This window comes from Podarcis tiliguerta, assembly GCF_965153285.1.
Source record: "Podarcis tiliguerta genome assembly, chromosome: 14".
Lineage (NCBI taxonomy): Eukaryota > Metazoa > Chordata > Lepidosauria > Squamata > Lacertidae > Podarcis > Podarcis tiliguerta.
The window spans coordinates 50,488,261-50,502,951 of record NC_139547.1 but is presented as its reverse complement, the minus strand read 5'-3'; the positions used below and the strand labels follow the sequence as shown (position 1 = coordinate 50,502,951).

At 50.5% G+C, this 14,691-nt stretch overlaps 1 protein-coding gene across 1 annotated transcript in view; it reads right to left on the bottom strand.

Moving 5' to 3' along the window:
- LFNG (LFNG O-fucosylpeptide 3-beta-N-acetylglucosaminyltransferase) overlaps positions 1-14,326 on the bottom strand; it is a 32,256-nt gene extending 17,930 nt beyond the window's left edge. Inside the window, exon 1 of the mRNA XM_083413679.1 lies at positions 13,709-14,326. Coding sequence (XP_083269805.1) covers positions 13,709-14,137 — 429 coding nt within the window. The 5' untranslated portion in view covers positions 14,138-14,326. The remainder of the gene's footprint in view (positions 1-13,708) is intronic.
- Positions 14,327-14,691: the final 365 nt, after the last annotated feature.

The window sequence follows — 14,691 nt, the reverse complement described above, 5'->3', positions numbered from 1 at the left end:
AGAACCGGATGTGATGCTTGAAACAAACTGGAACAGGGTCTGGCAAAGGACTTGGCTCTCGGAGAATCTGCTTTGGTTTTGAAAGGACAAAAGTTTCTAGACCTCATGGAAAATACCAGCCCTAGACCCTGCTGCAGAAATTGTACTGGGTCTTTGACCTCCCATGACCTCAGACCAAGGCACCTCCACTGACTCCCTCAGTTGTGAACCCCACAATCACCCACACATGCCTGAAAGCAGCTTTTCCACCAGTGAAATTGGTTCCACAACAACCACTTTAATAACAAAAAAAGATGAAGTGGGATATGTATTCTGATTTGCGCAGTCCTGCATAGCAGGAAAGTCTGGACTTTCTTTCCAAAGATTATCCCCACCTCTGCTAACACCTTCAGCACTAATCATGAGTGGTGGGGAGGCTGCAGATTTAAACCCCAAATGGCTCCAAGCAGATATTTCTACAAGAATGCCTGCACTTTTGAAATTCCCACTGGATGGGCGGACCAGTCGGGCTGGATAGTTCTAGTCCCTTTTGCAGTCTCTCTCCAGGACAGCTGGAAAAGTCCCTGGTGCCAAGAAAAGGGGGGGGGGGAGACATCAGCAGCTGGAGGAACAAAGCCTCTGCCTGGGGCATTGTTTACTGAAAAGACAGAACTCGAACCCAGCCCTTGTGTACAAAACAGGCTGACGCAGACATCCGTTTTGGAGCAGCCCATTTTCTCTTTGCAAAAGGCAAAACCCTTTTTTGCGACCCCTCTCAGGATTTGATCTTGAGCCATGGGGCTGCAAGGCATTGCTAAAGAGACACAGGTGCCCCCGATCCTTGCCTCCCTCCCTCTCTTTCTGCTCCTCTGCTCTTGAGAAGCTGGAAGACCCTCTAATTTTAAGTGCTATTATGTTTAATAACCCCCCACCCGCAGTGCAGGACAATGAAGGGCCTTGTGCAATTAGATGCCCACACATCTCTCCCACACACACACACACACACACACCCCGCACTCCACAGATGCCTCTCCAGGACTTTGGTTTCAAGAGCTATTATGGAGCCCTGAATGGAAATGCCACATCGCCTAGGGCAGCCGATTAGCAGCGCTGACACTATGCACAGATCAAACCTCCTCCCCCCCCCCCCCAGATAGGGTGCTGGCAAAGCATGAAGGCAATGGGACAACTGGGCCAGGAAGCCAGCCTGGAAGGGGAGAATGTGGCAAGCCAACCGTGCTGAACAAACTGCATCTCAGCAGTCCAGCACCTGCTCTGCAAGACATCCTGGGTTCAGTATCAAGGCAGGGACTTCCTGAAACCCTGGAGTGCTGCTGCCAGCCAGTGTTGGCAACTTTGAGCTACAGATGGACCAGTGGGAATGTGTCCAGTAGTCACAGGCAGCCTTCTCTTTCCCACGGATGTGTCTAAACAAAATATTTTATTGAAGTAAATCCGACCAATTAATACAATAGAAATGCTACAGCTACAAAAAAGCAGTGCAGTATACCTGTGAGAGTCTTAATATTCAGTCGGCAAAGGACTTGCGACCGTTGGGTAAGCCAACATTTTACATTGTGCAGTGAGGAGGGAGCCCTATGTGTCTATTTGCTGCATGTAAACTTAAATCCCAGAATTATTTTTTCCCAGGTCCTCCGAGCTTCGGGCAACATGTCATTTATGAGTTGTTGTTTTTTTCAGCTAATGCTAAACTCCACATATTTTCACAACAAAGCAAAAGTCGCAAATCCAGGAAGGTTTTCCATTTGGGGGCAACTGAGGTTCTGGCAGCTGCCAGCATCCATGTCAACAGTTCCCGAGGGCTCAAAGCTTTCAGCTGATCATCCCTCGTAGACTTACTAAACAAATCCATTTGCCATGGGTGCTCTAGTTGAGATTTCTGCATCTCAGGGGGTGCCTCCCAACGCTACAGTTCTATGAAGTTGGACTGGGATGCTTGATCATTTTGCTCATTTGGTGACAAGCTATAGTCCAGAATTTGAATACTGGTGGGCAGTTCCACCACAGGTGGGAAAAGGATTCCATAGGGTTAACTCTGCACTGTTGAAAGGAGCCCTTCCCTTGGCCTGTCCAGATCTCCTATCTCTCCCCCCCCCCCCTTTAAGCAGGCTTGGAGCTGTGCAAAAGGGAGGTGCAATCTATGCAAAGTCTCCATTATCCTGGAATGAGGGTGGGGGTGCAGCTCTGGGAATCTCCCACTCCTAAATTTAGCTGGAATCGCTGGCACTCAGCAGCCCCCACCCCCAGACCTAGGACCGTAGGGAGACAGGACCTGGGCTCCCACTGAAAAGTCCTTCCCACTCTGCCCCAGCAAAGTGGCCAGAACTGGTTGGGAGCACCGGGTCACTGGATCCGGTCGGGCAGGGCTCACACCTGTGTTTGGAGTGTAAACAGTAAACACAGCCCTGTTTCTTCTGTACACAGAAGCGCACCGGGCTTTGTGGGGCATGTGCGGAGCGCATGGCACGCACCCTAGCTAGCTATTAACCCCCAGGGCAGGGACTCCAGCCAAGGCGCTATGAAAATTTGGGAGCTGCAGCTGCTTAGGAATGCGCTGTCCCGAAGGCAAATGCATGGCTTGCGGAGAGAGGAAAGTCAGGGGAGGGCAAGGCAATTATTTAACCGTTCTGCAAAAGAGAACATGGAGCAGGTCAGTCATGATGGGCGGTTGTGCGCACGCACACGTGTGTGTGTGTGTGTGTGTGTGTGTGTGTACACTTCTATTCCATCACATGTCTGGATGAGCATAGGACATGGGACTGAATAACTGCAATGCACACAAAAGCAAAATCTCAAGCTTTCATGGCTTCTAAAGGCTGCTCTTGCACCAATCTCAGTTGTGACCACACTGACTGGCAGCCAGGGTTTCGGGCAGGGGACATTCCCAACCCTATAGGAGATGCCGGGGATTTCCTGCATGCAAATCAGATGCTCTACCCTTAAGCTATGCCCCTTCTTTATAGGAACCCATAAGGCTGCCTTATGCTGGATCAGACAGCTGGCATTGCCCACACTGACTGGCAGCAGCTCCCCAGGATTTCAGGTGGGGAGTCTTCCGCAGCCCTAGATGCTAGAGACTGAACCATGCAAAGCAGGTGGTTTTTTTCTGCTGAGCTAAAGTTAAAGTGATCATTTTAGGACTAAGGAGCGCAAATGTGCTTTGGGGGTGGCAGCAGGGATCCCCTGCAGGCCTGACTCTTGGCAGCTCATTTTAAAGAAGATGAAGCAGATGTACATGGCAGCCAGGGAGAAGCTAGTCCAAAAAAAATTCTGCTTAAAGATCGAGCAATACCCCATTCCAACGACCAAATCTTATGCCAGGAGGGCTGGCTATCCCAGGGCCATGCCAGCTTTGTTTCCACACCACTGGACCCGGGGCAGCCCCAGGATCTGCAGCTGGCGCTGCCTGCAAGTGGCAGAAAACCCAGACCACCCGCTTTCCTCGGCGCTGAGGTCTCTCTTCTTCGGCTCTGCACACTAAGACGATTTCTTGTGTGATCCTGTTAAGGCAAATCCCTCGACTCAGCAGGAATTTGCTAAGTTTGGATTAGCTTGCATCTGTATTCATCTCCTTCCCTCCCCCCAACTGCTCCCTGGCATTGCAGTCCTCTCCCCTCCCCTCTGGCTTCAGAGTATTTCCACACTGAATCGGCCACAATTCTTAAGAAACCACTTCCAAAAAACAACAGCAGCCCCAAACCACAGACTGGACTCTCCCCTCGGGGCTAGATCATCGGAAGAGCTTCTGCCGGGGGTTGGTTTACAGCGGGATGCAGAAGAGAAGCTAGGAAGGGGAGAAAATGTGAGTCCTCGTTGCCAGCTGTTCGCCATCCTGGCACCCTCTCCAGATGTTCTGGACTATGATTGCCATTGGCCCCAGCCGGCATCGATGGACACACTGCAGAACACTGTCCCCCAAACTTGGTTTTCCAGCTGCTTTTGGACTACAGTTCCCATCATCCCTGGCCGCTGGTCTTGCTAGGTAGTGATGATGGGAGTTGTAGTCTAAAAACAGCTGGGAACCCAAGTGGGAACACTGGTGTAGGCCAAAACATCACAAGTCTCACAATGGTAAAGCTGGAAATGATGGCTGGTGTGTGTTGCAGAAATGGGAGTTAAGTAGTCCAGCTGTTGGAAGTTTGGGTGCAACTCACCTTAGAGCATATGATTTTTCTCATGGGCTTAAACCAGGGGTCAGCAAACTTTTTCAGCAGGGGGCTGGTCCACTGTCCCCCACACCTTGTGGGGGACCAGACTATATTTTTTGGGGGGAAATGAATTCCTATGACCCACAAGTAACCCAGAGATGCATTTTAAATAAAAGGACACATTCTACTCATGTAAAAACACGCTGATTCCTGGACTGTCTGCGGGCCAGATTTAGAAGGCGATTGGGCCGGATCCAGCCCCCGGGCCTTAGTTTGCCTACCCATGGTTTAAACCGATGGGGTGAGGGACAGATATCTTTAACCTCTTGAAACGAACCCTCTCCTGCCCTCTCTCATATGAGACCGATATTCTCGGGTTGCATCCTGCACACAACTTCCTCCTCCTCACATTTCTCAGTCTTCAGAGAGCAAAGGAGCAAGCATGGCTGTCTTGTTCTTCTCTAGACCAGCTGGTGAGACTAGAACTGCAAACTCTTTTCTCCAAGTTATAAATTTCCTACAATGGACAACTTTATTGCTTCCTAACCTACGAGCATCTCTGAGCGTGTGTTTGCCATAAGCAGAGACTGCTCTTTAACAAAGCTTCACTCATTTAAGGGCTGCTCACTCTTGAAAAGGTTGCAGTAGGTAACCGATCCTGTTATCCCATTACTAGAAGTGCAAGATCTTCATTTAGAGGCAGAGCAGGAAACGGATAGGTGCAAGGTCAGAAAGTTGCTTTGTGCACAAAACAAGGGGCAGGATCCAATTGCACAGTGTGTTAACCGCTAGTCCCTGTGCATGCATTGTGTCAAATGAAACCGCCTACACTCCATACGTAAAGTAATTCTTTATGGGTTCTCATCTGAAAGTTATTCTAACTGCGGCGGTCAACCGCTGGCGGTGCCTGCTGAGAGTTGCTAGAAACATCACCAAGCCCTCAAGTTATTAGCAGCTTTGGTGTCTGGGAGGGTATTTCCGTACGCAGTTTACGTGGCAGCAAACCCCGGCGGGGTGGCGGTAAAAGGGGAACCATACACAGTCAGAGCTGATTTACTGGAACTAAACAGTTGCCTTCTGGCTATATATATGGACGGTTGTTGCAAGACACTGTGGGGAAGTACGGTATGCCCTCAACTGATGTGGGGGTTACGTTCTGGGGGTCGCGCCTAAAGCCCAAGCTGTATATATTCAAAACAGATTGGGTGCAATGGTGGGTGGATTTGCCAAAATCTTTTTTTCTGGCTGCCCCGCCCCTTTATTGATTGTCTAGTGCATAAAGCTAAACGTAAGTTACAAGCTTACTGCAAAGTCCTCCACCATCTCCTGGTCATAAGAACATAAAAAGAGACTGCACAAGTCTTTTCTACTGTTAACTGAAATTACCATGAAGTGTTTTAAATTGGTTTTAACTGTTTTTATTTAAAATTTTCCTATTTCTTGTAAACCATCGTGGTTTAATAACAATCAAGCAGTACAGTGGTACCTCAGGTTACATACGCTTCAGGTTACAGACTCTGCTAACCCAGAAATTAGTGCTTCAGGTTAAGAACTTTGCTTCAGGATAAGAACAGAAATCGTGCTGCGGCAGCGGGAGGCCCCATTAGCTAAAGTGGTGCTTCAGGTTAAGAACAGTTTTAGGTTAAGAACGGACCTCCGGAACGAATTAAGTACTTAACCCGAGGTATGACTGTATATAAATTTCATCAAATAAATACAAATGCACTGAGCATCTGCAGGAAATAGCTATTGGGATTTGGCCAAAGTAGGACCCTCTTGTAAAGCTCTCACTGCCTAGTCACCCAGAGGAGATTCTTACTCACCAGGCAGGCGATCAGGCTAGTCACCACTTACAAGCCTGAAACAAAGTTCATTGTGTTACTCTTTTTTCCCCACACAACAGGACCAAGGTCACAAAGCTCACTTGTCCAGGCCTGCTCAGGGATGGTGTCAGCCAACAGGGGACCAAGAGGTCATTCTCCTGACCTACCTATGTGTGTGCAATTAAAAAAAGACCACGTGAACCAGCATCCCTAAAAGGCTCATTTAGGAAGTCCTTCTCATGATTTGGGGAATTAACTGGTTCTTAGGAATGCCAGGTCCAATGGAGAGAGGACTCATTTGCCAAATTATACGTTTTGGTCATTCTGCATGAATAGGGTAAGTCAACTGCACATTTGTGGGTTCTGAAGCACAGCTAAGACCTGAACATGCTGCCTGCTCTTTGCATTCAAACTACAGGAAGGAAGGTTTTAGATCTTAACATCTCACAACCACTTTTGCAAACAGCCTGAATGCAGCTAAAAGAGGAAGGAGAAGCTTCAGGGAGATGTTTAATAAATGGCAGGTTGATGGGGGAGGGCAGAAAGACCTCGTGCTTTAGATAAACCCCTTAAGGCAGACTCCCCCACCTTCTGCTTCCGGTGTGCATACTTGGAAAACAAAGATGCAGCTTTTCCCCTCAAACATTTGCAAAGGGCTTTTTCCACATGTTAAGCTCTCCTTTCTTTTCGGTCTCGACTCCAAAATAGCTCCCTATGATCTACGCACCAGTCATTTCCCTTTACACACAAACACAAGGAAAGGGCAGGTGGGCACATCAGAACTGGAACACATGGCAATAGTTTGACAACAAGACACAGTGTAGGAACTTCAGTGAAGCTGACATGATTCCCCCCCCCCCCCGGCCGGCTGGTTGGCTTCACTCAAGAGGCGGCAATGCGGAAAGGGCCATGCCAGGATGCCACCCAACACACCATGGTAGGGCAGTGTGCCAGTGTAGCTGAAGAACAGTATAAGTCAGCAGCTGGGACAGGCCAGGGGGAAAGCTGTTTCATCGACACAATCTTCATGGAGACATTTCCCTGTGAAGAAAGGCAGCAGCGCTCGGAACTCTTTCGTTCAAAGAAACGGCAAGCAAGAAGCAACATGGGTGGGAGTTTATAGATGTACACAGGGCATGGATGAAGCGGACAGAGAAAAGCTTCTCTCGAACTCCAAATCATGGACATCCATTGAAACTGAAAGTTGGAAGATCCAGGATGAGAGAGATTCTTTTTCCATGCCTAGTTAAACTGTGGAACTCACTCCCGCAGGAAGCAACGACGGGTCACCAAACTGGATGACTTTAGAAGAGGATGAGCAAACTCAAGAGGGAGAAGGCTATCAATGGCTACTAGACTAGGCTCTGCCCTTTCCCAATAGAAATCTTAATAAATAATAATAAATAATAAAAATTAATAATAATAATAATAATAATAATAATAATAATAATAATTTATTTATACCCCGCCCATCTGGCTGGGTTTCCCCACCCACTCTGGGGGGCTTCCAACAGAACACTAAAATACAATAACCTATTAAATGTTAAAAGCTTCCCTAAACAGGGCTGCCTTCAGATGTCTTCTAAAAGTCTGGTAGTTGTTGTTCTCTTTGACATCTGGTTGGAGGGCGTTCCACAGGGCAGGAGCCACCACCGAGAAGGCCCTCAGAGCTGGACTTCAGTGTCCAAGACCCTCGTCTCACGCAGAAAGAGAGCTTCCCTTTCTTCCTTCACCCTGGGAGATCTTTCCTTCCCTGCCTCTCACGGGGGCCTTTTGCCAGCCATTCCTTCCATGTTCTGAAGTAGATCTTCACTCACCCCATCATCCCTGGAGGGAAAGGGGCTGCCATTCTGTGGTTTGCCTCAGATACCCAAATGTCTTGGGCTGCCGTGCTCTGCCTCCATGGTGAGAAGCTGTGATGCTTCTGAATCCCAGTTGCTGGAAGTCACAGGAGACGAGAGTTGCTCTTGTGCTCAGGTCTGGCTTTGCTGGTGTCCTACTGGCATCTGGTTGGCCACTGTGAGAACCGGATGCTGGGCTTGAGGGACCTTCTTCTTATGCTCTTATGATGGCAGAGTTGACTTTTGAAGCAGAACATGTGTACAACGGCAACGTACGTGAACTGAAGCGTGTCTTGAGTCCAGGGGAGACACCCCTCACCATTACAAAATGTGAAAAGGTATTCCCCCCCACATGGGAAGATGCAGTTGTGGCAATTCCAAAGGAATTCCCCGCTCTGCTTGAAGCCTGTAAAAGGCTCCATGCCACAGAGAAGCTGTGCGAATGTGGAACAGAGAAGACGAGGAGGAGGAAGAGAGGCCCCACGGCTACAGTCAACTCGATTCCCCCCCCCCCAGAAAGAGGGTACATCATGATTAGCAAGAGATCAACTGTTAAAAGGTTGTAGGAAGAGCTTGGCTGCTGGATCCACATAGCCCTGCTTCCTGTTCTCCCGGGGGGCCAACCAGGTGCCTCTTGGAAGCCCACAAGTGAGACCTGAGCACAATGTCTCCCCACCTGAGATTTCCCGCAACTGGCATTCAGCCTCAAACAGACGAGGCAGGATGCAATCATGGCCAATGGCCACTGATTATCCTTCATGAATTGCTCTAATACTCTTTTCCAAAGCCATCCTTGTGGGCGATCATCCCTACATGTGGTGTTGGCAGATTCCATAGCCACCTCCTGAGAAGAGAAGACTCCCTGGACAAGACCCTGACGTTGGGAAAGATGGAGGGCACAAGGAGAAGGGGACGACAGAGGACTAGATAGTGGGACAGTGTTCTCGAAGCTACCAGCATGAGTTTGACCAAGCTGCAGGAGGCAGTGGAAGACAGGAGTGTCTGGCGTGCTCTGGTCCAGGGGGTCACAAAGAGTCAGACATGACTAAATGACTAAACAACAACAACAAAATAGCATTCTGTGAAGAACTTCCTTTGGTCTGTGCTGAATCTCCCAGTGTTTAGGTTGTCTTCCAATGCAGAGCAAAGCTTCTCTCAATTCACTTCCACCACAACATGCCTCAATCTACGTACCTCTGCCACCATCCTCCCTTATTCACCTCATTTCCCCCCAGCAACCAGGAAGCCCAAGATGTTGTAACCCTTCCCCCCAGCGGAGTTTGCTCCCCAACCTGATTCATGTGGCTCTCCCTTTTCTGAACCTCTTCCAGGAACGAGGAGGAAGAAGAGTCTGTGAGCCTGGCTGCTTGTCTGATCCAGTTCACAATGTGACATGCTCAATGTTTTAGATATATCCACAAAGGACCATCACCTGCTACTCTTGCAGCACATCAGCACTGATACGGAAGTGTGGGAGCCCCGATCCACTTAAAAACAGAACAGATATTGGGGGTGCAGAGAGAAAAGACTGTTGCAAACTTAGGCTACCTCCGAGCAAAGAGTCAGCTCCTACAAATCAGTGGAGCTTACAGGCTAGTTTTTAACTGTAAGAGTTTATCCCAGAGAATGCCGGGCATTTTGACAAGGCAGCCAGCTGATCATTCCATTAGAAGTCCCTAGCTCTGGTTCCCCCCCCACTGCACAAAACTACGGTGCCAATCACCCCTAAACTAGTATAAGTCTGCACTGTAGCAAGGCCAAGATTTCCTGACCCTTCACAGCCCAGCGCCATCCATCAAAGGAGTTCCTTTGAACAAAGCTTTGGCTTACAGCACTTTCCTCATCCTGGTGCCATTCAGATATTTTGGATATTTTGGTCATGCTGCCTGGGGCTAATGGGAGCTGTAGCCTCAAAAATAATCTGGAGGGTGGGCAAGGCGAGTTTACAGTCTTCCCCAGAGGCCACTGTATTATGCAAAACTTTCAGGATTCTGAAGGTCAGTCAGCATTTGAACCTGAGAATGCAAATCTGCACGGAGAGGTTGGGACATATCACCAATTCCCCTCCCTCTCTGCTGTGATGCAAGACGGACTTTGGGAAATTCAGTTTGCCTACACCTCAAGCACTGGAGGAGAGAGGTGTCACTCAGCCACCCCACCAAGAAGAGGCAATCTGGATTTTTGCCCCACTTCCCCCCGACACCCCCCACCCCACAACATCTCTAGGCAACCTGACCTGGCCACTGTGAGCTCCGGCGAGCTCCTCCGCTCCTCCGTTCCCACGGAAAAGCACCACACAAGCGGCCGCAGAGTCTTTCTGCCGAGTCTTTTCTCAGCCCCCGGGAGAAAAGGGGCTTTGTTAGCTTGCCTGGGGAGACAGCGTGAGAGCAGAGCCGCTGGGCTCTGGGAAGGCCGAGAGGACAAACAAGGCGGAACAAAAAACCCAGAAGAAAGACGGAATCCGTGAAGGGGGGAAAGGGGCCAGCCTTTCCCAGGATTGTCGGTAGGTGTTGGGGCACCCACTGGGCTCCCACACCAGCGTAACGGCTAGAGATCCACGCTGGAGCATCTCTGCTGGGTGGCCAAGATGCAAAGTGACCATGAGAAATGGCCCATGAGAGAGATGGAAGGATGCTCTAAAGACCCGGGTACCCAACTGGGTCACCAATGGCTCAGCAGTAGCAAGGCACTGCTGCCACAGGCTAATGGAGTTATCACTAGGGATGCTTGAACCACTAGGGATGTTTTGCTCGTTCCTCAGTTTGAAGCAAACAGATCCAATTCCTACTCCCTGCGCAAGGGCATAAGGAGAGCCCTGCCAGATCCAATGCCCATCAAGACCAGCATCCTGTTCTCAGAGTAGCTAATCAGGTGCCTGTGCGAAGTCGGAAAGAAGGAGCAACTGCACTCTGCTTCCGCTCACCTGGGATTCCTAGCCTCCAACAGCAGAGGGAGATCATAGATACTGTGGATTGTGGTCAATGATAGCTGCCTTCTCCATGGTAATACACGGAGCAGAAAGCAGTTGTCCTTTGGCTTTTGCACTTCTCTGAGTTCGGGGGAAACTGTAAAACTGGGGGTTTACAAAGTGCTGCGCAAATGACTGCCTCCGTGTCTCTTTTGCACCCCGTTTCTTTAAAAATAATTAGGGTAGCAGTAAGATTTTTCTGGAGTTGTGGCAGACGTGTGCAAGCTACCAAGTAGTTTGCATGCACACTTCAGGTTCCCAGGTTATCATCTGTATAGATGCAACATCAGGCACTAATTTGATCCACAGGACAAAAGTGGATCAAACCAGAGCTAAAATTCACCATCAGTAATGGGCTTAGTCATTCTCTCTGTCCTGCCTTAGTTTCTCCACCTGTAAAAATAAAACCCATCCTGTGTTGGTGTACAGGGGCAGAATGAAAAAAGAACCCGCATTTGGAGAATTAAGATGGTTGTATAAATAATAACTTTTGAGAATCGCTAGCACTTTAATGCTAATTTTTTAAGCCACGAAACTTCCCAACTCTTCATCTCCAATTGTTTTGGGGGCATCCTGGAATTCCAGTCACAGTTTAGGAAAGGGGGGCACTTGGTGACTGAAGACATCCCCCCTCTTGGCTCTAAAACAAGCCTGAGAATTCTTTTTTTCCCCTCCCTCCCCTTTTTCTTTATGCAAATGAGCCTGGTCTTAAGTCTCTGCTTTACATCTGACAAAGCCCAGTCCAGCGACACAAATTGCATTTCATGCTCCTCAGTCTCCAATCTTCCTGAGAGAGAGAACACAGAGAAGAGAAAGAGGGAGGGAGGGAAAGATTTGGGGAGGAGGGAATAAACAGGCACAGGAGCCTGAGAAGAGGGAGTCATTCAAGCCATCAGCTTGTTATGGAGCAGATTTAAATAATGAAGCAGCTCTCCGGCAGTCACACCCAGGGAGAACCTTTGCAAAGATCCCTTGCAGAGATGCTATATAGGACAGGCTTTGCCAACCTGGCCTTTTCCAGATGTTTTGGCTGAGTGATGCTGATGGGAGCTGTGGTCCAAAACATCTGGACGCTGCCACCACGTTGCAAAGCCTGCACTAAGGGGAACGAGGCCAACTCCACATAACTTAACAGTCACAGGAATGCTCAGCTACACAAGCCAATGTGTTAAATAATAATAATAATAATAATAATAATCCCTCTACTCTCCACCTTGTAAGCTGGTCTGACACCAGATTCAAACAGTTAACCACCCCCCTTAGAATTGCCATTTCAGGCTGAGAAGCCTTGTTTTCAGAGTGCCTTAAGGCTTTTGACAGAAGGACGGACAGTCCCCTAGAATTCCCTCAATCAAGCCTGGAAGTGGTTTTTAAAATGTAGCAGAAACCAGGGCTGATCCACCCATGAGACAATTTAGGTGACCACCTCAGGTGGCAGGATCCACAGGGATAGCAGATCCTGATGTAGATCTTCCCTCACCCCTTCTCTGGTGGGGAGGGGGGAGAAACCAGTCTGGGGGTCCACCTCAGGTGCCACAATGTCTTGGACTGGCCCTGGCAGAGACACACACTGTCTCTGAAGTGCTATTATCACATCTGGTCTGTACTGGGACAGGGGGCACTTCGATCTGCTGCAGAACTTAATTCCTAGCAAAGCAGTTTAAGGGCAGCATTCACAGCCACAGTGGCAAGAACTGCCTAAGACTCAGGTGGGGCAACTCCATGCACATTTGCTTGCAGTGGTGCAGTGCAATGCTTTCTTGCTGGGAAACCTCTTCTAGTCAAAACCTTGAATGCCTGTCTGCCCTAACAGGTATCCAATATGGGTGTTTGGGCGCGCACACTTCCCCTTGACCAACTCTGTAGAAATTGCCTAGAGCAAACTAGACTCCAGAGGGAGAACAAGGCATCTCTCACCCCATCCAACACCCTTTTCAATTTATCAGAGAATCTCAACTGATAACGTTATGTTGCCCCGTTGCCTCCATTTGCATGGGGGAAATGCATTTAGAGTAACTGACAGGGCATCCACACTCTGAAAAGGGTTAGTCGGGGAGGAAGGGACCGCTTGAGCATGTGCAGAGTGCCTTTCTCTCACCATTGCGTCAACCACAGAGCAGTTCTGCCTATTTCAGAGTAGGGATTGCATGTCAAGTTTCAGATACACACCTCTCTTTTTAAGCAAGCACTGCTGCAACGCGTGGAAACAATGAAAGCAACAAAACGAAAACCTGTGTGTGCGCGCGCTCAAGCAAGCGAAATAAGCCTCCCTTGACGGAAACCATTTATAGGAGGGCAGCAAAAGAGGGAGGGAGGGAGGGAGGCTGACTGGCTGTGTGGGCTTGTGGCAGAGGAGCGTGCCTCACTTTCCCTCCCTGGGGGGCAAGGGCGGAGACGGCACAGATCAAGGCGCTGGGCTTGCAGTTACTCGCCAGCCCGCATCCTTCCTGCTCATTAGCACGCCGTTGGCACGGGCTGGCACCGTGCAGCAGCCGCCCACTCGCTGCAGGCAACCCGCGCTTTCTGGATGGGTGCTATAGCGATATGAGGGGCCTCTGCGCCCGCGGAAGCGGGTTCCCCGGGGCTTCCTTGCCGCCACCACAAACTCGTTTCCAGGTCAAGGCTCAGCCTGGAAGATACGCTGCCCGGAAACACAGCACCCCCAAAAGAGGGAGTTTCCACAGCACAACCCCTGAACCCATTTCCCGACCCAAAGCTCAGCTTTGGCACCGCCAGCAATGCTCGAAGCCGAGTGTACCCTTGAGCATGCACAGAGTGCATTCATCCAACACCACCACAAGTCTTCCAGCAACAGTGGGTCGGGTTTTTGTTTTGTTGGCAGTCATCTTATTTAAAAATAAATGCACAGCATCCATCCCATAACTGGGAGGTGGGAAGAGACCCGCACCCGCGGCCCCATCTCCTTACCATGTCCTTGTTGCGCGAGATCCACGTATCCAGCAGCAGCTCCAGCCTCGACTTGTGGAACTTCTTGGTGGTCTTGACGGCGATGAAGACATCCTGGGGCGAAATGTCCTCCAGCTGCGGCCTGGCCGCCTTCCCTTCCTCCGGGCCGCCTCCCACCGCCGAGGCCGCCTCTGCCTTCCCCCGGGCCAGCTTGGAGAAGTACGCACTGAAGCTCCGCACGTCGCGGTGGCTCTGCCCCGAGGGCAATGCAGCTCGCAAGCCCGCCGCGTCGCCGCGGGAGCCCTCGAAGGGCTGCAGGAGGAGGCCGGCGCCGCCGCCCCCCAGGCTCAGCACCTGCCCCTTCTGCTGGTCCACCACCAGCACCAGGAAGCAGGTCAGCATGGAGCCCACCAGGGACAGAAGAAGCTTCTTCCCGCAGCTTTTCAGCATCGCGGATTTCGGAGGTTTTGCAGTTTTAAGTGCAATTTTTTTTGGGGGGGGGACAACCGCTGCCCAGGTGCCCGCGAGGCACAACAGCCCTGCAAAGGCTTCCCCTGCTTTGCTCCAGCAGTAACAGCAGCACCAGCCACCCCGCCCCGGGTCTCCCCTTCCTCCCAGCGCGCCAAGCTCAGCGCCGATCGCTTTGCTGCAGCGACTCAGCCGCGATTTAAAAACTCCTCTCTCCGCGGCCCCGCCCCTTTGCTCTGAGTGGCTGGCTTAGGCCGCGCCCACCGAGGGAGGGGGCGGGCTCAGAACGTTGCAACATTGCAGGACGCGGGGCCCCCGGGCTGGAAGGCAGCGGCGGGTCTCCCACGTGGCTTAGCTTGGAAAAGCGGGGCGGGGAGGACGGAGGCTATTAAAGTGAGGGAGGGTCTCCCTGGTCGTAAAGCTCGCTTGCAACAAGGCAAGGCGACGCGGTGGGGTTTTATGCGGAAGGGGACCAGCCCACGCTCGGAGATAAATCGTGCTTTAAAAAAAAAAAGTATTGGAAAGGCATTCTTCCT